At 41.0% G+C, this 25476-nt stretch overlaps 1 protein-coding gene across 1 annotated transcript in view; it reads right to left on the bottom strand.

The window, feature by feature from the left end:
* The window catches only part of gpc5c (glypican 5c), a 98141-nt gene that overhangs the window by 15499 nt on the left and 57166 nt on the right, over window positions 1-25476 (bottom strand). Inside the window, exons 7-8 of the mRNA XM_083992184.1 lie at window positions 17308-17428; window positions 3260-3401 (exon numbers count right to left, since the gene is read on the bottom strand). Of these exons, the coding sequence (XP_083848310.1) occupies window positions 3260-3401; window positions 17308-17428 (263 nt within the window). The remainder of the gene's footprint in view (window positions 1-3259; window positions 3402-17307; window positions 17429-25476) is intronic.

Below are 25476 nucleotides of genomic sequence, written 5' to 3' on the forward strand. Positions count from 1 at the left end.
CTTTCAAAGCAGCACGGATTTGTTACTGGATGACAAACCTTCTTTTGAAAGCTAAAGGACAGCCGAACAGAGCTCACCAGGATATGGATTTATACTTAAAGCACAGACTAATGGGTTTTGTTCAGTAAATCTCAGACAGTGGTTTGGATTGATTACCCCCTGCTGTTGGGGTACTGGCTCTGCTGTCAGTGCTCAAGACACTCTGGCATGTTTTATCCACATCATAACAAGGAGCAGCAACGACCTGACCAGAGCAGTGTGTTACTGGGAATGTAATGGTTATCGATTGCTGGCATGGATAGCCTCCTCACTACACTAAAAAACTACACTGCTGGATCTTAAACCACACTGGCTGTTTATATATTGACTTATATCCCTTTTGTCTTGTATGTATTACTCTGCACATACATATATTACAACGGGGTGGGATTATTGTTTTTTGTGCTGAGATATTTGAACTATTTTACATGGACTGATGCTGTTTTTAGCTGCCTTTTAAACTTCAAGTTGTTATGTAAACTGCATCAAGCACAGGAGCACAATGAGATTTGATTACCAATTATGCAATTGTCATCATGACAGACATCATGACAGAAAAGACTGATGAGATATGCCGCTTGCTTGCTGTCAATTGCAGCCCCGTGGTGAGTGGTGAAAAAATCATTCTGGTATTTTAGTGTGCTTAAGAAAGTAATGTGGTGATGACGGGGGTTATTTGAAAATGTCCATATGGGTGCACTGATGGCTTTTGTAACTGGTGAGCAATACTCACTTTTCAAAAATGATTCAAGAGCTACCAAAAAGGTTTTGTTTGACATTTGTCAAAATGCCAATATTGTGACTGAGGAAAAGTAAAAGGTTTGATTCTTTGAATATATTGTATATTCTTAAATGACATTTTGACATCAGAGAAAGAGAGGCAACATGTACAGTAGCAGATGACATGGAAACAGAGAAAGTCTGACAAGCGCTTTATTTTATTTATTTATATATCTAACCGTTATTTAGCCAGCTAAGTCAAATGAGAACCAGTTCTCACTTGCAATGGCAACCTGGGCTAGACGCAACAATACCAATTCGTGGAGAGAGTTTCAATAGAAGATAGTAAAGAGATTTTTTAGAACACCTTAAACTATGGCAAAGATAAATTCAAATCAGATGTCATTCTCAACAGGAAAAGGATGTACAGTACTGTATATCCTCCAAATAGTACTTATAGCAGCAAAGAAAGAAATTACATTAAGATGGCTTAAACAGGATCCCCCCACCTACAGTATGCTGAATGGGTAGGATCCTACTGTAGTTACACAATGGAAAATGGAGGTGGTGGGGGAACAAATGGACTGATAACTCAAAGAGTTTTTCTTCTTTGTTTGTTTGTTTTCAAGACAGGAGTTGGATCATAAGTGATACCCAGAGGTGATTGATGAAGAAATGTACATGCCAATGAATTGATTAAAGCAGAAGTGAGTGATCCGGTCGTTTTCGCTAATGCTGCGTTCCAGGCAGGCTTTTGAAATCGTAAATTACAGCTTCAAGTCACAACTTACGACTTTGTAGCGTTCCAGGGAACCCACTCGTGTTTTTCCGACCTGTTTTACCGGTGAAAGTCACTATAACGGCCACTCGTAACTTCCGACCGGTGAACTCGTACCAGATCGAACTGGTACCACTTCACGGTCGGAAAAATACGAGTTTCCTTGAACGCACCATAACAGTCCTCGTCGCTACGTCACCACATTCACGGCGTTCCTTGGCTGCACACACAGCCCTGCATGCCATTCTCTCTCCTCATTGGATAAAAACTGTAGGATACGATAAATGTTTTCTCTTCGGCTCAGAGCAGAGCAGAGGGACTGAGAGACCCGTGTTTCAGTCCAAACACTCTATGTAAGTGATTGCTGTCGGAAGATATAACTATTTAAGACTTATATTAACACAAATATATCACTCACTTCTGCTTTAAGTTTATTTATGCAAAGGGGATGTATGACCCATGATTCGTTTTTATTTTTAATAAATTGTTTTTTGCTTTGTTTTGTTTTTTCCTTTCTTCTTCTTTGTTTGTCTGTTTGGTGTTTTTGCTGTTCTTTTTTGTTTTGTTTTTCTCTCTTTGTTAAATATTCTTAATTTTGATTTTTTTTTACACACATACAGTATATATAAACAAACCGATGCTGATTGTTTGTCTACTAAGACCACTTGGAAAAGGAATTGTTCTAATGTGTGTTGGATTACTATTGTTGTAAAAGTGGATGTGAGGGAACAATAATTAAACAAACAAAACAACATAAAAGACCAAGGCCACAAGCAGAGCACGGTGTCTACAATATTCACTTACTGTATGTGCTCATCATAAGACACACGTTGATGCATGTGGCCAGCCCTCTGTGCAAAATGTGTCTTTGATGGACAGAAGAGGCGAAGTGCACATTAAGTTCCAGACTGTTTTTCTGCAGTCTGGCACTCAGGGAAGCCAACAAGAATCAACTTACTCCAATGAGGATCTTATCAACTGGGCCTTCCCCTCATTAAGTTTTCCTGTCAGCTGGCTTGGATGTCTCAGCGTACAGTATCCCCTCATGGCCTATTTACCACCCACATGAAAAGAATCACAACACTTGTACCAAACCTGGCACCCGCTGCTATTGTGCGCATGGATGAGTGAATTTTCGCTCCTCTACGTTTCTCTCTACTCCCTCCGTGCTAGTAAGACAATGTTTCACACCAGACTCCTTTGTTTAACTGTGTAGGTGGAAAATACCAACATGATAATTAGGGATGATTAACGTGAAGCTTCTGCAGCAGATCAAATGATTTTCATCAAAGCCAACACATGCCCTAACACCTCTTCACGGTTTTTTTTCTGTGTGTGTGTGTGTATGTGTGTAAGTGCCAACTGTAAACTGGCTTGTTTTCTCAGGATCTGAAGAACCTCCTGTGCTGCCACCTTTGCTGTAGCCTGGAGGAGCTACAGTAGATGAGGACTGCTGAGTGTGGAAATGCGCTCTAAAGTTAATTTCTCTTGCTATGCGGGCAGTGAATGACAGATTCTCTGAAAAACGGTTCAGAGGCTGATTTGCCTATGGTTACTGCTGCTCAACCATAAAAATCACAATGATACAGAAAATCATCACAAAGATCAGTGTGGACGTAATGGTCACTATGAAGGAGACATCAAGAGTGAAGGACACTGGGCTTAAAGGAAAACAAGAATGATTTGTGTTCATGTGAGTGTTAGTGCAGGTGTGTGACTTACAGGTCTTTTCTGGACCGTCTCCTGAGGCTTGACATCCGTCTTCATCATCACAGTCTGTGGTGCTGCCCTCGCCTGGTTCCCCGCTTCCCAACTCGTCCCAGGCCTCCACCTGGCCCAGTTTTGGAAACCTCTCCTGGGTCTCCTGAACCACAAACACAACAACACAAGGTTTATTATTATACACTGGTTTGTGCATAATATTAATAATTCTGTATCATATTTAACTGCCGCTATCCAATCCCATCAGGAAGTAATGACTACATGGATTTAAAAATGGAAATATCTGATTTCTGATGTCACGCAGTGTGTGGGAGCTTCAGAGAAAAATCTTATTTAACACAGCCGAAATCCCTTTGTCAATCCCTTTAGCACAAGCCTTTACACAGAGAGATACCGATAACGGGCATAGTGTGTGTTGCAGGGGAACATATGCTTCCTTGTGACTCCTGTTACTGTTCTGAGGTTGACACACAACTTTTCTTGCCCTGACGTATCAGGCCTTGTAAATGTCAGGGTCCAATAGATGACACACCATCCCGGCGAGGCAGAAGAGCAGTGTGGGTGGTGTACACCAGCGAGGGCCCTGGGTGGCAGGATGATGGGTTGCATTTAATCATAACCATATTTTAGGAGCATTGCTTATAAAGTTAAGAAAGAGAAGTTTTGTGGCTAGGCCCTGCAATGTTAAGATGTAAAAATTGGTTGTAAAATTCTTTAAAATTCTTGGCTATCAGTTCTGATAACTACTGTATGTTCAACACTTAACTAACAAATAAATTCCACACAGACTGGACAAGTTTTTGGTGCATGATCTATTCGCATGGCGATTAGATTATAAAACGTCTGCAGCTATCTTGACATTTGTTGATTTTACCCAAAGTTCACAGTTCACAGCTCTTGCATTAAGCAAATCGTGGCCTGTAAAATTTGAATCACAGTGCATCAAAACACTGACGAATTCCATCCCGTTAACACTTTTCTTATACCACATATCTTGTACAGATTGTGAATCTTTTTACCATGCATGTGCTGTCACAGCTCATTTTGCCTTAAACAAGATATCATCTGTACGCCACCGGTGCATCTAACACCTTGACTCATAGATAATATATCACATCATACTGTGACTGGAGCTCTTGCATGAAGACTTTCTCAGCCTGGAGCATGAAAACACTCCTCTTTATGATGTTCTTCCCTTCCAGCAGGCAGCCAACTAATTGGACCACCTGCTGGCCCTTCCTGCTGTCCACCATCATCAAGGTGGCCTTTGTTCCATCACACCATGTCAGACAAGGGGCACTCTTGACACAACAACAAATGGTGCTTTGGAATAAGAACGCAGAAGACTGACATGAATACCAGATTTGAAGCACATGTGAAACAATAGACAGACACACTTTGCTCTTGTTGACCATCCTTAAGCTCCGTGCACACATACACATACACACACACACACACACACACACACACACACACACACACACACACACACACACACACACACACACACACACACACACACACACACACACACACACACACACACACACACACACACACACACACACACCATTAAACATTCATGAGAAAGCTGACAAAGATCAATCCTGCAACACATCTGACCTTCATATGGAGGGAAGCCACTGAAGACATGTCGAGAGGTGGATGGAAGGAATGGGGGTGGCTTAGGTTGTTGAGGGATGACTAATATCCTTGCCACTGACACCACACTCTGCCTGCCTGTCAACACACCTGGCAGCAAAGGTGACCTTTAACCAATTGTCTCCTATGGCTTGAATGCCCCCTCAAAAAACATGAAAGCTGAGAGGCTCATGTATTGATGAATACAATGCGAATGTGTACCCAGTCCCAGATTAATCCATGTAAGCTTCTCTGTGAGTTTCTTCTTCAAGCTACATGTCAGCAAACATGCAGTACATGTACATGCACAATGTTGACACTGTGATATTTAGCAGGTATAACGTCTAGATTGTAAAACTGGCAGGTCATAAACCAAAGTAACTGTGGGTGCCACTGTCATTTGCAGACACCACATACTGTATCTGTAGCAGAAGACACAGTCTTATATTTAGTAGCTTTGAGATATTTCAGTCTAGACCTTCCAACTTGCAAGAGAATTATATAAAGGACTACAGTAGGTGCCAGACAGTCAAGGCCTTAAACTGACAAGTAGAAATAATGACTAAAAGGCATATAACTGATACTGATTTATACATGTTTCACTGTCGCCAATGATTCTTCAGTAGCTAAACTGACATCAAAGTTATCAGAGGAGCCGGTATAGAAACGCTGGTGTTCTTTCTGTTTTTAATGCCAGAGTAGTTAGTACCCGTTTCATGCAAGGAAGAGTAGAAGAGGAAGCCGAAAAATTATCCTGACACTCATGGGTACTTCTGATTCTGTAACTCATTACATCTGTCATGTATCTCATTTATACCCAATGTAAATGCACTCCCCCTCACTCAGTCCTGAGTGGGAGAAAATGAGTGCTACACTGAAATGAGTCATGTACAACCATAACACAAGGCTGGGCTTCACGAAAATTGAGTGGGCTCTTCAGTAGGAGCAGGTAAAACATATCACTTGTGCTCACCGCAAAAAGTGAAATCCATCGACAATAGCAGGATGGCCCACTTTCCACAGATCGACAGTTACAAGAGGATTACATTGAAAAAAATGCTAACAGTTCTGCACAGTGCTTACAGCATTGCATTTTATGGTTATGGATAGACATGCAACAACCCGTAGACAGGCTCTTTGTGTGTCTTGTGCTGGTTCCACCTGTTTCGAGGCTGCAATGTGACAAGCTTTGGTCAGGGGACTCATGGCTCATTAAAAAAACAACCCTTCCCTACTTTTAACACCTGTAATTCTTAGGTGGTAATGGTTTGATTTGTGTACACAAAGTAAGATTGAGTTTAAGTATCTATCCACTGCTTTAATACAGATATTTTAACAGAAGCCTGCAAAGGGGAGATAAGTGATGGTGGAAGATAGACAGGAAGGGAGAGAACATCTTCCTTGGTTCTGGACAGCAACCATGATAAACACATTAAGCTTTTTTTTGTTTTTGTTTACTATGCAGAGCAACAAAATAAATTCAATGCACATTCCACGAATTCACAAGCAAACGCTCTGCTGAACAGCCGAATGCTGTGTACCAACACCATCCAGATAACCAGTTGGGTATTAAGCTAATAACCGTGCTGTTCAGGGGACGTTTAACACAATGCCGCTTGGCCCAGCTGTCCTTAAAGCATGTTAATTAGAGAAGGAATCAATTAAGGCGCCGTCGCTGTGGAAACCACAGCCGGGTCGTTGTAGAATTGGTAGTTGGCTGCTGTCCAGCGGAGTTTTTTGGTTTGCTGTGACTAAGTCAGGGTGGCAAGACTGCCAGAAATTTCAGTTATGCCTTTCTGTTGAAATGTCATCTCCACTGTGGTTATTTCAGAGGTAACGCGCATAGAACGGAAAGCTGGAACGGAAATGTGGCATTTCAACAACAAAATGAAGAAGCAAATTTCTAATTTGTCCTTGGCACTAAATAAAGAAAGATATACAATATTCCAATACGATTTCTTAAAGACTGTTGAATGCATTATATGTGGTGAATCGTCTCTCTCCCCTTATCTGCTTTCTCATAGAAAAAGACTGTTGCTGTACTAAGGAACGGCTCTGGGTTTCAATGAGAGTCTTAAGCAGTTCCTCAAATTGGATTTTTTTTTCCTCCAGCATTCCATCTTCTTTAGACTTGAGGCAGTCATCACATTAGAGGACAGTCCACACACATCACTGCCAAGCCACATATGTTTATTTCAAGTACAAACAAAACAAAAGATAAAAAAAAAAAAAAACTGACTCAAACAACAAGCGTAGAAAAATTGAATGGAATTGAATTGAATTAAAAAAAAGTGTGGTCTATTCATGCCATCCAAAAACAACGACGACAACAACCTTTCAAAGGCTTGTCCTCCTGATCTGTCACACTGGAACATATGGAGAATGCAAGCAAGTGGGCAGAACATTTCAATGGCAGCGGGGGTGAGGTGCTAACTGAATGTGATGTGCTAAGCAGAGAATTGCTGTGACTTTACTGCTACAGGTATAAATGTTTTTGGTCTACTCTACCTTCTCCTTCTGACATTTAAAACGATAATGAATATCCTCTGTGGTTGGATTAAATATCGTTTCCCAGCAGCCTTTGGGTAGTGAGAACGTAATGCAAGTAAAAAAAAAAGAACAGAATATTTTGAAAATTCAATGCTATGCAAAAGTTAGTCAAATATCTATTTTCTTAGGTTTCATAAGACTGGTCTGAAGTTACCATACTAAAATCACAGGTAAACTTATGTAATGATATGTTCCTTATACTCTTGTGATTGCATATCATTGTGGGCTACTGTGAATACTGTACCTCTGACTGATAAATTGTCAGTGTTGTAGATTTAGTACACTGTGTTCATTAACAATATGACAACTGGGTCAGAACAAATGAGTGCAGTGCGAATCAGTGAAAGTGTTGCCTTTACAGATCAACATCTAGATAAGAGTTCCAACTGCTCGGGCCAAATAAAACACGAAGACGATGACAGAGTGAAGAGAGAAAGACAAAAGAGAAAGGGGAAGTAAAAGTAGAGAGTGGAGGTGGGAGAGGAAAGAAGAAGAAAAAAGTCAGTCATAATGTACTTAAGTGTTCAGACAGGAGGACTGAGCCGGTAGCTGTGTAAGCAGGTGATGGGGCTGAGGGTGGAGGAGTTGGGAAAAAAAACAACTATAAAAAACAAAAAAAAACAAGATGCCAGTCCTCTTTAAGATTACCTTGAAATTACCTTGGCATCCGAAGAAAAATCGTTTATTCCCCAGTCTTTGAATAAAATCCCAAATCATGAAATATTTTCTAGTTCTCCTCTCAGCCTGCCAACTCATTCTCCTCTCTCTTTCTTTATCAAAAGCATTCCTCAGTCGAGGCTGATTTGGCAGGTTTGAGAGCATCAAGAGCTGAATTCCTGCATGTATTTGACTGCATTCTTGTCACATTAAAATCTGTTCTGCCAGGAGTAACCGATCACCCTGAAGAAGTCTGGTGGAAATAGGCTGAAAGAGTGTGTGTGTGCAAGTTAACCAGGAGGGAACTGTGGATACACATTCCAGTTTTATGTGGAAATAGAAAATCTGATTATGAAATATAAAAATGTGAAATGTGGTCATTAGGGATGGGATATGAATACTGCAGCTATTGCACTATTGGCGTAAATGTGTGTGTGTGTCCGTGCACACGGCGGTGCACGTGTAATATGTGGGATAGCATTGTCGAACTGGAGCACCAGGATCATAAGTCATAACCTTTTTTGCATGCCCACATGGAGACATGTGCTCTTTTTCTTCCCTGACAATTTGAAACAGTATCGGCTCATTGAGGGCAGCGGTGGTAAAACTGCATATGTGGACAGAGAAAAGGAGACGAGAGGAAAAGCTGGAGGAGGCAAAGGGAAAAAGTGACAGTGGTAATCTCTAAAAGTCTGCAGCAGCCCTCTTGGCTTTTAAATTAAAATTCTCTCCATTCTCTCACGTACTGTAAAGGCTCATAATGCTTTTGTGTATAAACAAACATCAGCTGAGAGGCAGAAAAAGTGTGTGTGAGTGAGAGAGAGAGAGAGAGAGTGAGAGAGAGAGAGAGAGAGAGAGAGAGAGAGAGAGAGAGAGAGTGTGTGTATGTGTGTGTCCATGGTTTCAGAGGAAATGGCTGCAATTCTCTCTACATCTCAGACTGCATGACCAAAAAAAGGCAGCCAAAGGAGAAAAAAATAAGCACCTTTCCAAAGTATGAGTGTGACAGGGAGAAAGAGAGAGCGAAAAGTCTTCTAGAAAGAGCGACAGACTGCAAACAAAAGTAACTGTAGATATCTGCACTGCTCAGCCATCCAAATGCTGATTCTGGAAGAGATACGATGTATTGTTTGCATGGATTAATTGCGTCTGTTATGGCTAACCAGTTACCAGACGGTTCTTAATTAATGCAGTGCCTCTGACTGGCAGAATGAGCCATTTGTGGACTGGATAGCAAGAATAGCTGTCAGAGTCTGGACTTCAGTAAAAGTCTGTCATTGCCATCCACAACATGGAAAATGAAATTGATTCCAAAATGATTTTTTAAATCAAAGGCATAACAAAACAGGGAGCCAAGTATTTCTCTGCTGTTGCCCTGATCTCTGTGGTCGAAGACATGGCCAACACAAACCCTTTATCCAAAACTGACAACTAGATATTTTGCTTTGTTGACTTTTTATTGTGAAATCTATATGACACTATGGAGAACAAAAAGATGGAGTTCAATTATCAGATCACTGACCATAAAAATACAGCTGCCATCTTTCTGGACAACATATCTGAATATAAAGGGGGGGATTTTTTTTTTGCTTGCAGACCACACGCCCCTCTGCCAAAGCCAGGCAAACCTTGAATATGTTTTGATAAATGATAAAAATGTTTTATATTTCTGTGTCTGGATCTGCATCAATGCATCAATTGTGATAGACAATCATGCATATTGTAAAAACGAAGGTAACTTCTTCTGCACAGTGATTATCAAAGCTTGTTTGCAAGTGTAATACCCCAGCTGGACGTCATAGGAGGAGCATGGAAAAGCAGAATAGAAAACAATAGAGAAAATGATTGACTATTTATTTAGGAGGAAATGATCCTGCTGGAAGAGATCACTTGAACCGTGAGATACAGGGGAATTCTGCATCCATGTCTCCTAAGCTATGAGCCAACAGTGGCCACATGGTGGTGTTTTCTGCAACAGAAACTAACCATTTCAGCCCCTCCTCGTGAAATCAGCATGAAAGACGAAAACAGAAAACAGTCATGTTTTTGAAAAGGAATGAGTAAATTTCCCATGAAGTCTGAGTAATGGTAAGAACCTTGTCTAAAACAATAGCAGAGTCACACACCCCTGCGCTGCAAGTTAGCACAAGCTGATTCTGTTGCTAACCGTTAGTGACACTTTATTGGTCGTGACCTCATGTAACCCTCATGAGTCAATCACAACAACACACCGTGGCGTTGGGCTGTCACACCCTGCTCCTGTCAGGCGCTGACTGAGAGAGATTGTGTGTGTGTGTGAGAAACTATGTACGTGTGAATGAACTTTGGTTTTTCTCAGCCAGATGATGGAGACGTTGTTCGAAAATGGATGACAGTTTGAGTGGCATCAGCAGTTTTCAGAGAGCATGTTCCAGCAGCTACCTCGCTGATGAGAAGTCAGTTGTGAGAAATGTCAGGATCAACAGACACTGAAGGCTGCCGCTGTGATTCTGGGAGACAGAAGCCTTTTAGACTTCAAACTGGGTCTCAGAAGCCCTTATAAGGCAGCAGCAGCACAAAAGATTTGAAGAGGCCCCCTGATATTTGACCACTCCTGGTTACTCACCGCAAATGTCCATCATTATGGTCATCTCTGGCCTACACACTACATTAATGAGTGCTGGTTCTACATCAACTCTAATATGAATCATGTGAGACAGAACAAAAGAAATAAGATGATGTCCTACTTTTTCTTTGACAACCAATCTATCCAAAACTCGACTGGGTTAAAAAAAAGAGAAAAGATCTATGAATAAATTAAATCTGATCTCAATTTTAAGCAAGAAAGACTACATAATGTTCCGCTTAATCCTACTTTTTATAAAATGGGTAGGTACAACCACTTTCCAGATATGGCAGCTGAGATAATATCATGTGTGTGTGTGTGTCCCGACTAGACAACAAAGTCCAAATGAAGGTACTGCCGTGAAAGCAACTCCGTTAATGAATTAGGTAATTTATTGGTATACGTTTTCTCATTAGCTTGTTATTTCATCAATATGTAACCTGGTTCGTAATCAAGAGAGCTAAGATCCAGACTGTCTGCCCTCACACTGTATTTGTAACATACAATACAACAACACAGCTGACCTACAACTTTGTGCAATAACACAGCTAAGCTACTTCATTAGCATCTTCATCACCAGCTTTGCTTTGAGTTAACGCAAATCGAAATGGCACCTGACTGGACACAAGTTTGTTTTTTGTTTTCCTAAATAGACAGTCCATGAATGAATGGACAGGGGAAAAGCATTAACAGAAGTGAGCAACAAGAGGAGGACTAAATTTGGTTAAGACTTTTATTGGATTTATTAATTAAATTAGTTTTGATAACTTGTTTTGGTTAACTGCCCTGCCCAATATACAGCTCATTAATTAGCCTATTAGCTTTTGCTACTGTACACCTGCTGAGGGAAGACCCTTACCATATTGCTTTCGTACATTGGATGAAGCACCTCTGTACAAGCATAAATTATATTTATTCATACAGTAAACTGTAAGTAAAGACAGATGTACCTAGTTTTCTGAAGAGCACTTTTGAAGGGCAGAGTGAGCTACTCCACCGCCGCCATTTTGGAAGTGCCTAACTGCTTGCATTAGGCATGTGAAGTCAAGACATGTCGGTTTTTGGCAAGGACAGGCTCACCAAGCTGTCACTCACACTAGCACACCTACAATTACTCATAACATAATCCTTAATGAAATTCAGACATGGCTGATTTTCTTCCAGGCTGTCGACATGTTTATTTCCGCTGTGAGGCTGGGCATTTAACATGCGAGTCTGTGTGGATTGACTCACTTTTGCAGTCAGTATCAAGTGGCCATTGCTTGTATTCATCTTACTCAAGATTTCAACTGAACCAAACTGAAACGAATCAATCTGAGTTCATGTGAGACATCATGCGAAAAGAACATCAACAGGCTGAAAAACATCCGCAGGAAGTGTCAAAGCAGAGGGAGGAGACCAATCACAAATACTTGACAGGATACAGGACGCAGGGATTTATGAGTTGGGTCTTTGAATTGACATGACAGACTTTGTGTCCAGGCAGCCATATGCACAACTAGTACAGCTAAATCTATGGTGAGACTCTTGATTCAGATTGTGGATTGTGACTAATGCCAAAGTGTGATACGATCTTTTGGCCATATTGCCCACGCCTTTCCAACCCTATAATGAAAACCATTTTTACCCATTATCCTGAATGGAATACATTCAGTGAGGAAAAAAACAAAACAGAAACAACCATCCATCAATACAGTTTACAAAATACTTGAACCCAGAGGAGCCTGTAATCCCTGTTGCAGATAACCTTTGAACATGGTGTTTTGACTTGGTTTTACGAATGCACACGATATCAGAAGGAAAAGGGGATTTTCTTAACCATGTGCCAGCAACACAAACAGGTCACATATTTTCTCCACATGACAGGAATCACTGTCTTCATGGAACTGAAACCCACAAGGAAAGTGAATATGACCCAGTGTGGAAAAACATTCACAGTTCACTGGATTTTTATGAGCTTTTCATCTAATTGTGACGGTAAAAACTGTTCTGCTTAAAGTCTGGGTTCATGAAGGTTGGTTGCCAAACTACAGAGAGCCCTGTGCTGTGAGACTTGTTGCTGTATCGTTGCCACAGCAGCAGCAGCAAAGAGCAGCAGAGCTCCTGTGAAGGCCAGCTCCATCATCTTCTTCAAGTGGAAAGAATCTGTCCCCTCCCTGTGACAGGCTGCCAGCTCAGCCCGAGCTCTTTCTTCATCCCTGGACTCCACTAACTCTTTAAAGCTCAAACCCTGTCTGACTGCTGCAGGCACTGCTAAAACTTTAGAGAAACATATACAGTGAAGGCGAAGTGAAGTCACAAAAGCAACTATGGGTTACTCATACAACTCGTATGTTCTTTACGAGTTAACATAAAACATTTTATTTTGTTTATTTCAAGTCCTCAAAAACAAGAGCACAGAGTAACACTGGGTCCCTGCACTGGTTGATAGATTCAAGGATCTAAAGGATTCACAGTGGGGATGTGTGTGTGTGTGTGTGTGTGTGTGTGTGTGTGTGTGTGTGTGTGTGTGTGTGTGTGTGTGTGTGTGTGTGTGTGTGTGTGTGTGCCTGTGTGAAACATAAGTAAGCTCTCTGTGATGTGGTACCTGGCTCGGCCACAGGCCAAACCAGAGAGCAAAGCAGTAGACACTTACAACTGGCCTCTCTGTACTGAAGTTTTATGTTAGAGTCTTTACAACTCCCTGTCCACCACAGCATTTCTAATGATGCTGTCTGAACCCGTGTGTGTGTCTGGGAGAAAAATATTGACAGAAATTGGGGTTCAAAAAGGGTAAGAATGAGCGTCTGGGTGTTTTGCCCCTGCATGACATGTTACTACTGACTTTGTATTTGCTTAAGTGCAAATTGAAATACTGACAAGTGATCTGGCTTTAATATTCACATGGAAACAGATAGACCACTGTAGAAAGATCCCCACCCAAAAACAGCTGGACCGATGGCCGCGGATCAAAAATCCACTTTGAAACATTTATTGTCCACATTCGCAATATTTACAGGCAGAGGGAAACAGAGCAAGAAAGAGGATCGTCAGTAGAGACACACAGGCCTGCTCACTTAATGGACCATTTTATAAGAGGTCAAGAGATTAGGTTTGTCCTACGTGTGTTTGTGTGTTATTTACAGCTTTTACAAACTTCATTTAACTCGAGATATTTTGCTATGATTGTGTGTATAATCCCTCTCTCACCTTGCAAGCCTGTCTGTCATAGGTTGTCTGTGAATCCAGCAGATGCTCTTCTAAGTGCATGTGCAATCTAGTGTGCGCCCGTACACACACATGCACGTTGTGTTTGCAGAGCTCTGAGTGCTTTAAGAGCAGAATGCCATGGGTAGATGAGAGGTCAGAGCCTGTGATACATCAGCAGCCGTTTCCTCAATCCTCTTAGTGCCACAGTCCTGTGGACCTAACTACTCTCCAGCAGGTAAAAATATACACGTCTCAACCTCACTAATCCCGGAAATGGAGGAATAAAGGTTATTCAAATATGGAGAAGCTCAGATTAGGGATTCGTTGAAATACCTGCAATACCTTTTAAGTCAAATAAAGAGAATATATGTGTGAATTTTAAAATCAGTCCACTGTATTTTCCCCCACTGAGCATAAGTCAAACCAGCTCCAAGGATGAAAGAAGACAAACACACAAGAGGCCTAATTGTATTTCTAACACTGACACAAAATTCAAATCTTACCTCAAAAGAGTTCTTTGATGTCGTAAAGACTGATATAAATTATTTGGCTTCTTAAAAATGCCCTCACTTTGAGAGTCTGAGACTCAAAGTTGTTATTCTAAAGACAGGAAAGTACAGACCTAAAGAGCAAAAATTAACCACTGCACTGACATTAGTTTGATTGTACAGTATCTATGTGGGAGCCGTCTAAGCACAAGATCAACAACGCTGCTTTCTGTTAAGATTTTTCTCACTGTTAAGGTCAGGTTTGTTTTTCCTCAATGTGGGCCTGGCAGATCACAAAAGCCCATATAGGCAATTATTTATTTATATTTAAAGATCTAATCAGTATTTAAGGCGGGGTGCAGATACAGTACTGTAGGTGTTGCTGATCAATGCCAAACACTTTGCTGTTACCTCAACGGCTATATATATTTAAAGTTATAGTACCTGCTTCTCTCATCCACATCAGGATCCACACAATGAATGCTGATCATTCATCCATCAGTCCAGTCCAGACTTGTAGTGCACTGGCCTTCTTATCATCAGTAATGATTGTAATCTCATCTCAGGTTATATTGCTGATTCAGTTATAAGTCTGAGCTTTGTCAATGTCAACTAAGGAAATAAATCAAACTTGTATGGATTTACAGTTTTTTTTATATCTGTAAACAACTCCCCCCTGATTGAACTGCAATTACCTTTACAGCCTAAAAGGCAGCAAGGGTGTCCTGTAAAGTTTGCGATTTGGAAAAGGATCCAGATGGGCTTGCCAAAATCAATCTGCAGATACATTTATTTTGTGAGCTTGACTTGCCCACCTGGAAGATTCAGATTTAATGGCTGTGTCTCCAAACGTATGAGGGCTCTGGATAAAGAGGAGCAGGTGATGACCTTGTTTGTTCAGAAACTAGAATAGTTGTCTCTTTTCAAACAAGGATTCAATTTCATTAATGTTTGAAGAACAATTACCGTAACTGCAGAGAGAGGGAAAACGGCATTTTGATTTTAAGACCTGCAAACTTCCCCTATTAGTAAAAGTGTCACACTTCAAGAGTGAGGTGGCAGGAAATTTGGTGATTTGGGAGATGCTATGCACTGCTGGAGGAAAATTAAGGAGTGTGCCTTTAAGCCTGTCCAAAGCCGCTTGAGCGTGAAATGGTATTAGCCTATTACGACGGCTGGCAGAGGATGGCATTTTAAACAAAACCACTTTGATCTCAGTTTGGATGGTACCTAGGGTTCCTGGCTGTCACAGGTGAGTGTCAGAAGTTTAAATGTTTGGATACAGAATGGGACAAAATTGTTTTATCACTAATATTTAACAGTTTAGTAAAAATACAGCAACTGTGCAACTTTATAGCGTAGGCGCAACTCAAAAAACGTATGTCCATACTCGTGGATGTGTTCAACTCATCAGACATCAAAGAACCTGCCGCGTCAAACCGTTTAACACTTGGTGATACTTTTCTCTCATTTGGCACCGCCACAAAGCTCAGCCACGCTCCGCCACCTGGTCTAGATTGAAGGTAGGCGTTTTCAACCCTGTAAATGTCAACAAGACACCCGCTCAACTCTGCATAGTTACCATGACAACAGGGTACTTGACAGATACCATGTATAATTGGATGTTGTGGTCTGACAGAAATGATCTTGAGCTGTCAGTGGCAGACAGGTTGGCTGACACAGGTTGGCTGAGACATATATGTGAGATTCAAGATACACGTGAGTCGGGAAGGCAAAAATAACAATGTATGGGGAAAGAGAGAGAGAGAAGAAAAAGAAAGAAGAAGTAGAGGCGTATAAGGTGATGGTTGCAAGTGAGGATAAAGAACTACCATGATATACAATGGATTAAGAGCTGATATAGAGGTGCTTTAAAAGAGAGAAAGACAAAGACAGAGAAGAATAAGGGCAGACAGGAGTAGATCTTAAGATGTATTAGAAACATCAGAAATCAAATAGGTACCAAAAGGGTCAAAACTGAAGAAAGAAAGAGGGATTTAGAGATAGAAAGTGAGAGATGGCTGGTGTACTGTCTGTGGGCATAATTTTCAGGGCAACAAAAGGGCAGGCAGGCAGAGGGGAACCGAATCCTGCTCCGTTTGTCTCCTCAAATGGCCTCTAGGGACTGTGTGAAATGGCCCTTTTCTTCTTGGTCCCTTTCAGCCCTAAACCCCATCTACATGACAAACAGTGTCACTTTGAAGCTGCTTGTGTCATCTCGGCCTATCTGTCACTCATTCCTGACCTTTTGCTCCCGCCTCTCATCTTTCTTTTTCTTATTTTTTTTTCCACAGTAATTCACTTTTTTGTCACTGTCTCCCTTTCACCTTCTGTCCTTTTCATTTATCTTTGATATCTGCCTCTGCTCTCAAAACAAGACTTTGGGTCTAAAGAAACAGCAAGGACATTTCAGCATCTCTCATGACTTTGTGTTCTGTTGTTCAAGGAGCACTAATTAGACAAAAGCTCCATAATTTAAGATTTTGCTGTTGTTACATAATACTTTAGTTGATAGTGACTTTTGACCCGTTTCAGTACACTGACATTGAAATACTGGGAAAGGCTGTTCTGCAAAACAAGATATAACCCTGAAAACTATATTCAGCTCCGGTTTTTTTTAATACAAGTTATTTTCTTTATAAATTCTTCTTCTAAACAACGTAACTGTCAACAGACAGTCAGCTAAACAATGAGGTCTCCTTGTTTTGACATGAACAGTAATTGCTGTGACCCCCCTGCCACTCAGTGGAGTCCCACATATTATGTGTGACATATGCAAGAATCAACAGATGAGTCACTGGCACCCTGATGCCAATTACTGTAGTTTTGAAAATGCTAAAACACAGACAGCACATACACACTTATACAGAATGTCAGAATGTGTTTATACACATCATGTATAAGTACATTTATCATACCTGGTTAAAAAGATCCAACCTCTCCTTGACCTCAGCCAGCGAAGGGTCTGCACTGCGAACTTTGACCTCTGGGTTCTGCCTCTGGGCGTGTAGACCGTTTCCTACAACTCTGCCAGAATAGCTGTGAGGAAAGGAAAGAGATATTATGGTATTTAAAAAAAAATAAAAAAAAAAAAAAAAAAATATATATATATATATATATATATATATATATATATATATACAACACAAAAGAAACACAAGATATTCTGGTGCAATTTTGCTGTTGTGCTTGCTACTGTAACTGTAGGTATTTGTTATTGTGAGTTTGTTCATTGTTGATCTTTTCTTGTTGTATGTAACCATGTGTAATTATGGTTCATCAAAAAAACCACAATGGAAATAAGTGTTAGACTTCATTGTATTTTACTGTCAAATAAACTAAACTAAACTAAGGACAGTGCTGTCCACTGATATTTTGAAGTCCTCTGCCTACACCGCAGTGCTTCTTCAACATGAGCTGAAAACCATTAGTATGTCATCCGTCAGAGACGAAACATAGAGCATGTTGCACAAACACATTAAAAACTCAACACTGCAATGTGTTTTGTGTCAGCAATGCCTTGAATGAATCGAATGTGCTCAAACATCACAGGATGCTGCTATTATGGTCTTCTGTGACTGAAAATATTTCAAATGAAAATATGACTGGGCACAGCGTGGTAAAAATGAAACTGAGACACATGGTGAGCTGGACCCTTAATCCCTGGCATGCTCCTTGGGCCTGGCAGGGATTATAGCTGTTGATTTTGTCAGAGCTGTTGTTGAGCTGATGTCAGGGAGGTTAACATTTCTAGCAGTGTGCCTGATTTGGAAGGGAAGTACTGTAACTGTTTAAAATTAAAACATAGCTGTCGTTGTTTTGGCTGATAAATAATACCTATCATGATTCAGCACACCACAGCTCAGCATCCACGAGGGATTTACTGAACATTGTATTATTATGATAGCATTAATCTTTATACAACGAGCTGGACTACATCGTTATTTGTTTTTTTAAAGCAGGCCTTTAATAATGTAATCCACAGTACTCTAGCTTTATTTATTTAGCCTTCACCTATATGTGCTGAATATTATTTATTCTACTTTTCTCTCTGTTAAAGGTCACTGAAAAGGTAACGCCATTTATTAACTGTTGCTAATAAAACACACCGGCTTGTGGGCAACTGGAAATGAGTCATTACACTGAACCTAATTAACCCAATTCATTACATACAATAACTAAATGACCAATATCTCATTTGTTTACAACGTACAGCCAAAGTCACCAATTACAGCAACCAGTACAATAACAATGACAACTCAAAACTGGTAGAATAGTGATTAGTTTCTGCAAATGAAAAGCTCATAAATTTACCCTGTTGCGGTGTGAAAGTGTCTGTGCTTTAAAATGCATTAATATCTGGGAGACTGTTAATATTAAAACTCACTCACCCACTCTCAACTCTATTTCTCATACTTATTATGCACATGCACACTCAGTCATTCCCCTCTTCATTCTGGATATTGAGTCTCCTCAGCCTGTCCCTAAGGTTAAACACTACAACCTGCAAAGGAAATTTTCATCTGCCTCTTGAATTGTGATGTTGTTCCACTGATCAGAGACTGTCCTACTCGGAGGAAATGACCCCGCAGTGCTGGGCAAACAGCTTATTACCCATAGTGAGGCTTTATTGTTAGGCGGAAGGAGGAAGTCAGGTGATGTAGTATATAGAGAGAAATAATCCATGTCCATGTCTGGAGGAAACAATACCTAAACAATAATCTTTTCCTTAATATAACCACATCATGCTGATTCCACAAGCCTTACCAGAGACCTATTACAGTAACCATGGCACCAAAGGTGTAGTACAGTACATCTGCTGCCCTACTGTTCTTACTTACGTTGGCCAAGGTTAGATATTTACTGTAGATACATTGTTAAACTGACAGCTTCCACATATTTAGTTTTTTCTCCCACAGCCATTACACTGTTATCCAAATTAATTTGAGCATTGTGGATGCTAATCTTCAATGCGTGGGGGGATTCAACAGTAAAAGAGAAGAATAACATCTACCACAGGCATCGAATCAACGGATGCTTCCATAGGCAGCGCGAGGTTGATGAAATGATTATGGACTGTGTAAGTGAGTGTGTTTATATGTGATGCGATGGATGGGCACGTGCGTGGATCTGCGGTGCTGTTGTGTATGCACACACCTGCATGTATTCATGTGGATATGAGCGGAGGCAATCATAAAAGTGCTGAACCTGAGAATCTCTGTGATGTAAGCAATGTCTTGAGGTCTGTGCCCCTTCGGCTTGCTGAAACAGCGCTTTACACATCACGCCCATAAAAATGCAAAAATTTCTCACTTAACCCTCTGCTGCTGCACATTACTCCACATCTCCTTCTTGTTTTATCCCCTCCTCCTGCTTTCATTGCTTGTTTCTATTTACTGTATTTGCAAAGTGGACCCCCACCATCCAAACACACACACACACACACACACACAAACCACTGTCTGCTTTGACAACCAGTGAATTCTTAATGGCCGGCGGCTTTGAATCGTCTCTTGTCAAGATGGAAACAATCGATTGCTTTTGGGCTTTCAACTTCCCCCCTATGACATAAATGATTAATTGAAGAATCAAACAGCTCCCTAAGCAGTGGTTGAAAGTGGGGGCCAGTGTGTTCGGAAGCATGTGTGTGTCTGTCTCCAGCCTTGGCTTGGGATAACAGCACTGGCGTGGAAAAGAGCTCGTCAGATGGGATGCTAATGAAAGGGAAGTGTCAGGGTGAGTTTGGCAGGCCGTGTTAGACCTGGAACACTTCACTGCGGTCTAGGTTTAATATGACGTAAGGGGTGTGACAACTGACACAGCAGGACATCCCAGGGATGATTACCTGCTAGACAGAGAACTAATGCAGACATCAGATGTCATGATAAACTTCCTGCCAGTGGGCATGCCCCTGTTTCAAAATGATTCTCACTACAGCCCTATGTCCTAAAGGATTACAGTGTGACTGTGAAGGTAGAGCAGAAAACGGTACAAGAAAAGCGAAAAAGCTCAGCACCTAAATGATATCACCCTCTCGTGTGGTTAATAAATGGAGAGCTCTCCTCCGGTGGTCTCAAACGTTCAACCTCAACAAACATTCAAAATGACTACCTACACATGTATGGCTTCTGACTCATGGCTCTCCGGCTATTTTCTACTGAACTGACTCATTCCCCTGTGAATGCCCAATTGATGCACTCTCCTGAAGGCAGCTTTGTCTGTTCTGTCATTCCCTCTGCCTGGAGCACAGACTGCAAGTGACCTCCACTCCCCGATGCTGACCCCAAACTGAACTGTCTTGATCTTTTGAAGGCCCGCAGGAATGCCTGTGGGGCTGTGAGGCAGAGAACAGATATTCAATATTCATCTTTCAAGGTGCACAGGGAGACAACAGAAGGCATGTGTGCGTCCAGGGTGCACGCTTAAACATGCCCCTACAGTGCACTGGTCTACAGTATGTGCTGTAAGCAAAGCTGTGCCATAGCATTAATAACATCATTTCAAGGATGTGTAAACATTTGATGAGGGGTTTACACGAGGTTAGAAACAGTCAGAGTGGGAGAGCTGGCCCCTGGTGAAGTAGATTCTGATTGGTCTTTCATCTTTGCTCAATTGCAGACTGAACACCAGTTGAGCTCACAACACTCACCAGGGATTCAATTAGATAGATGTGTTTTGTGTATACACTACATGTGTGTTTCTCTTTAACCACAGGTTGGGATGATCTTTGTTTTCAATCTCTTTTTGTTATGCGACACTCATCGGAGCACTCTGAACTCCCCTTGAACCTCCCTTTAAAACAGTCAGTACAACAAACAGCTTGAAACTAGACTGATTCCTTTTTTTATTCAACAGCAAAATTTATTTTAAACCTCCAAACCTACAATGATTGCTGGAGACTCACAGTGTGACCCATACACACCATGAAATAAACACACTGTCGATTCAGTAGTCTTGTTGGGATTGTAATTTGTCTAATTGCTTAATTGCATTGGTTCAGCAAACTCTCTGCAGAGATATCTGCCAGGATCCCAGTGGGTAAGAAGATTATCCAGTTGTATCTGCCAGTGAGATAAACGGTTGCACATAATCTCTGAGATGATTAAAAGGCAGTTTTGTTGATATTTTTTGATTTGTTTCAAAATTCACGGCAGGATTGTGGGAAAGCGCATCAAGGCTACATGGTGTGCCTGACATTTTGTGCCAAGATTTTCTGAGTGAATACACAGTCTATCTGGATCTTTGCTTTAGTAATCAGGATCAATAAATCAACCTTTAGTAGCTCAAAAGCTCAATGCATCACGAGGAATGTATCAATAGGATAACACTGAATAATACAGACATATACAATGCAATGGGGGATACTTTCTGGAACAATGAAAATCAGTCTTGTAGATCCAAATATTACTTTCCACGGGCAGCATATGAGGACTAAACATTACAACTCTGCATGTTTCCCTGACATTATACAGTGATATAGGAGACATGCTGTGCTCTCTGCCTCCCAGGTCAGTAGGAAACACATCAAATTATGCCTGAGAAGCACACACATCTCCTTCGTGCAGTAGGATGTACCATATAAACAGTCAATTACACTGAAGGGAAATCCTCAAAATGAAAACTGCCTGATACCTGACCACTGTCCATCTATGTATGAGTCTGTCAAAAAGTATTCAGTCACATTAACATTTAATTGACTGATATGCGATAGAAGACATGATACAATTTCCATCATCCTGCCTCTTTCAAATAAAGTGTTTTCTTTGTGTGTTTCCCTCTTGGAGATACTATCTTCGGAAAGCACACAGCATCACTGACTGATGCTTCTTTGATTAAGCGATCTAAAGCTTCCTCTCCTTTTCTATTTATTAGAGGTGGAAATATTTCCGTTTGCTTCTTTTGCAGTCACGTTTCCACATGGAAATTGATTTGGATGAATAACTCCTCTGAAAGAAACATCAGGCTGAATCAGAGCAAAGTGGGGAGGGCAATGATTAATGACTGAGAGGGGATGAGGTTGTTTTCATGTTGGAGTGTGTGTATTTTTGTGGCTGTGGGTGGTACTATTTCAGCTGAGGAGGGCATTGGATTAGTGCTGGTGGATACTGCTGTCAGGGTAAACAGCAAATTGTTGGTTCATCATGATTAATAAAGCCTCTCCACACCCTCCCACCCGCCGTGGGTATAGGAGATTGAACAAGCGCCGAGTTACTCACAGTGAAAGGTTATGATTACTACACAATGGTTCAGGGCAGCTGTAGTATCTGAAGATGTCATCATTGAGGCTTTGGCACTTTTTTTTGTGAAATTGTGCGATTTTTAGCCACTCTATGGACTATTTGCTGCCTTTTCAGAGCCCTCACCACTCTACACTATAGCATCAAAGATAATTTCACTTTCAGGTCATATAGTTTATTTGTCTGTTCCACTGCAAAAGTCTATCCACTTTTCCTGCAATGCACACTGTGACGCAGTCTAATCAAGAAGTTGCGATTTTAAAGGAGGTTTAGTTCTTGCTCTGCCGATTTTTTCATTACAGACACAAATTCCATTAATAACCGCGTGTTACTGTGTATGGGAAACACAGTGTAAAATGTGAACTTGCTGCTAACGTCAAGGAGAAAGCAGCTGCCACAGAGTTTTAAAATAGATCCCTCTTGAAGTCTACTGTGCATATTTGAAGAGAATGGATACCTCTGGCCCATCTAAAATAAACAGAAATATTATTACACTATACACATTTAATTATTTAATTTCGTAGCCCTTCTTTTTATGATTTAACATTCTGTGATTTCCACTCACAAGACAAATATATATTCAGATATTTTAGTACCAAAAGAAGAGCTTGGCAAGAAGAAAAAGACTGTATTTTCATACTTCCTACATTGCCAACATGCTTTTCACTGAAGCTAAGACCATAGTGCTCATAGTGCCACTTAAATCTTCATTCACATAGTGCAGAACAAAAAACATAAACATACTGTAGAGCAAACAGTGCTTGGGAAGTACATTCATCCATCATTCAGGCCACAGTTTCTAATTTTTAGATAGTCCATTTGTCCATTTGCACGTCACCAGTCTGAGTTTTGTAATTTGTCAATATTCTCCAATTTGTCCAGTTGTGCTTTTTGCAATCTCAATTTACGTGTCAGTTTTTTCCATTTTGTAAATTGCTTCAATGATTGTTAGATATTGGTGCTTTGTTGGTGGTTCTACTCCCCCAGTTCCTTGAAATTGCTTTTTACTTGCTACTAACAGTATTCTAACAAAATAACTGTCGCTCCCCATTACACTTTCTTCCAACGATATAACTCACATCCTAGTGCTGGTGTTGTGTAACAGTTCATGGAAAATTGTGTGCCAATGACACATTTACTGCTGCTAATTTGACTGTTTTATTAAGTAATATAAGTCTACATAAGATGAAAACATACACTGTATATACAGCTCATCATAACTCTGAGTAATATAAAGGATTCCAGCTTTCTCTTCCTCCCCACTGGAAGAGGAGGAGGACCTAAAGTCACAAGTGAGGCCAGTAGTGAGTGAGAGCAAGGGAGGGGTTGAGTAGATGCTTGTAGCCAGCTAACTTTACGAGCAGGGCTTGGACATGTTGAAATACTCTGAACAGGAGGTTTTGTTCTGAAAGGCCAGGCTGTTCTCACACACACTGTGAGCTTAGCAGTCATTCACTGCACTAACACTAAGCACATGAACAGGCAACTGGTCAAAAGCCACTTTGCAAACATTTAATCAACATGACATGATGTATGTGCACATGCTGTCCGTTGGACAGTAAACACCAACGTGTGCAAACACACATACGAATGTTTCGCAAGACCTACCACAAACCCTCCGTCTCAAAGGCTTGTTTCCAGTGATAAACACAGTGAAAATAAACATATCAAACAATGAGGTATATACAAAATTAAACACTGGCTTAATCTTTGGCAGCTCTTACAGAAGACGTACAAACTCCTGGCTGCAAGCGATGTGGCTTTCTGTGCCTCAAAGTCAACTTTATTAGAGCGGAGATGCTCTGATCATAAAATGTGCAAGGAGAAATAGCACGGAAATCAGGAGAGGTTATCTACAGGGCAGGCAAGCTCAAACAATGTGCTTTTCTGTCTGTGCTCTATTCCTCTCATTCACCTCCCAACCCCACCTCTTATTTTTTTAAATGATCTCTCCAGCTCATCAAGAGTCTTTAGTTCAAGTCATATTTTCTTCTTCCTTTTAATTTCTCAGCCCACTACCACAATATCCAATTAAATTGTGCTTCCTCTCTCTGTTCTTTTTGCTGTCCTTTGTAACCTAGCTGGTAACCACATGAACATGCTAAACACCACCAGTAGCTGCAGTCGCTCGGAAATCTCGGCAGTACATGGGGCATGCAGTCATGGCTTCATTTAACTCTCACTCTGTTCCCAAGAGACACGTGTTTTTCCCCTCTTTATGTGTCCCCTCGTGTCTTTCGACCTCACCTATTCCTTGTTCCACCTGGCAGCTTGGGGGATTTGGAGCTAAAACAGTTCTAGCTGCTCTTGTCCCAGTGAGACATCGGCCTAATAGACGTTCAGAAACACTGGGACACTGTGGATAATGAGGCAGACTTGGAGAAAAGTTTCCCAAGTTTAACAACCAGCAAAACTCAAAGAAGCGTGTCAGATTTACTGTAACTGTTCAGTTTCATTAGATTCTTTTGATTTATGTGATTTCTAGATTTCCACTGCTGAAAGTAGAAATTTTGACTGTAGTTTCCGAGCAACGAGAGTTCAATTAATCCGTCCAAATTCTGTGAAGTTCCCAGTTAATTTCTTTAAAAGCTGAGTCAAGGATGCCATGTGATGTTCGTAGACCTGGCCGCTGGCCCAGTGGACCCTCTGTCATGCTTTCTTTCAGTCTGGCAAGCTTCAGTATATTGAGCGATGAGACAGAGATGTAAGGTGGAGTCAGGCGGGGTCAGAAAAATAAAAGAGCAGCACAGGCACAGCAGTCATGGTAGAAACCCCAAACAAGATCAACACAGTCAGCTGCTGAACCCAGCAATCTCATTTCTCTTGTTTTGAAGCGAGTTGGAAACTGTT

Source organism: Trachurus trachurus, assembly GCF_905171665.1.
Source record: "Trachurus trachurus genome assembly, chromosome: 17".
NCBI lineage: Eukaryota > Metazoa > Chordata > Actinopteri > Carangiformes > Carangidae > Trachurus > Trachurus trachurus.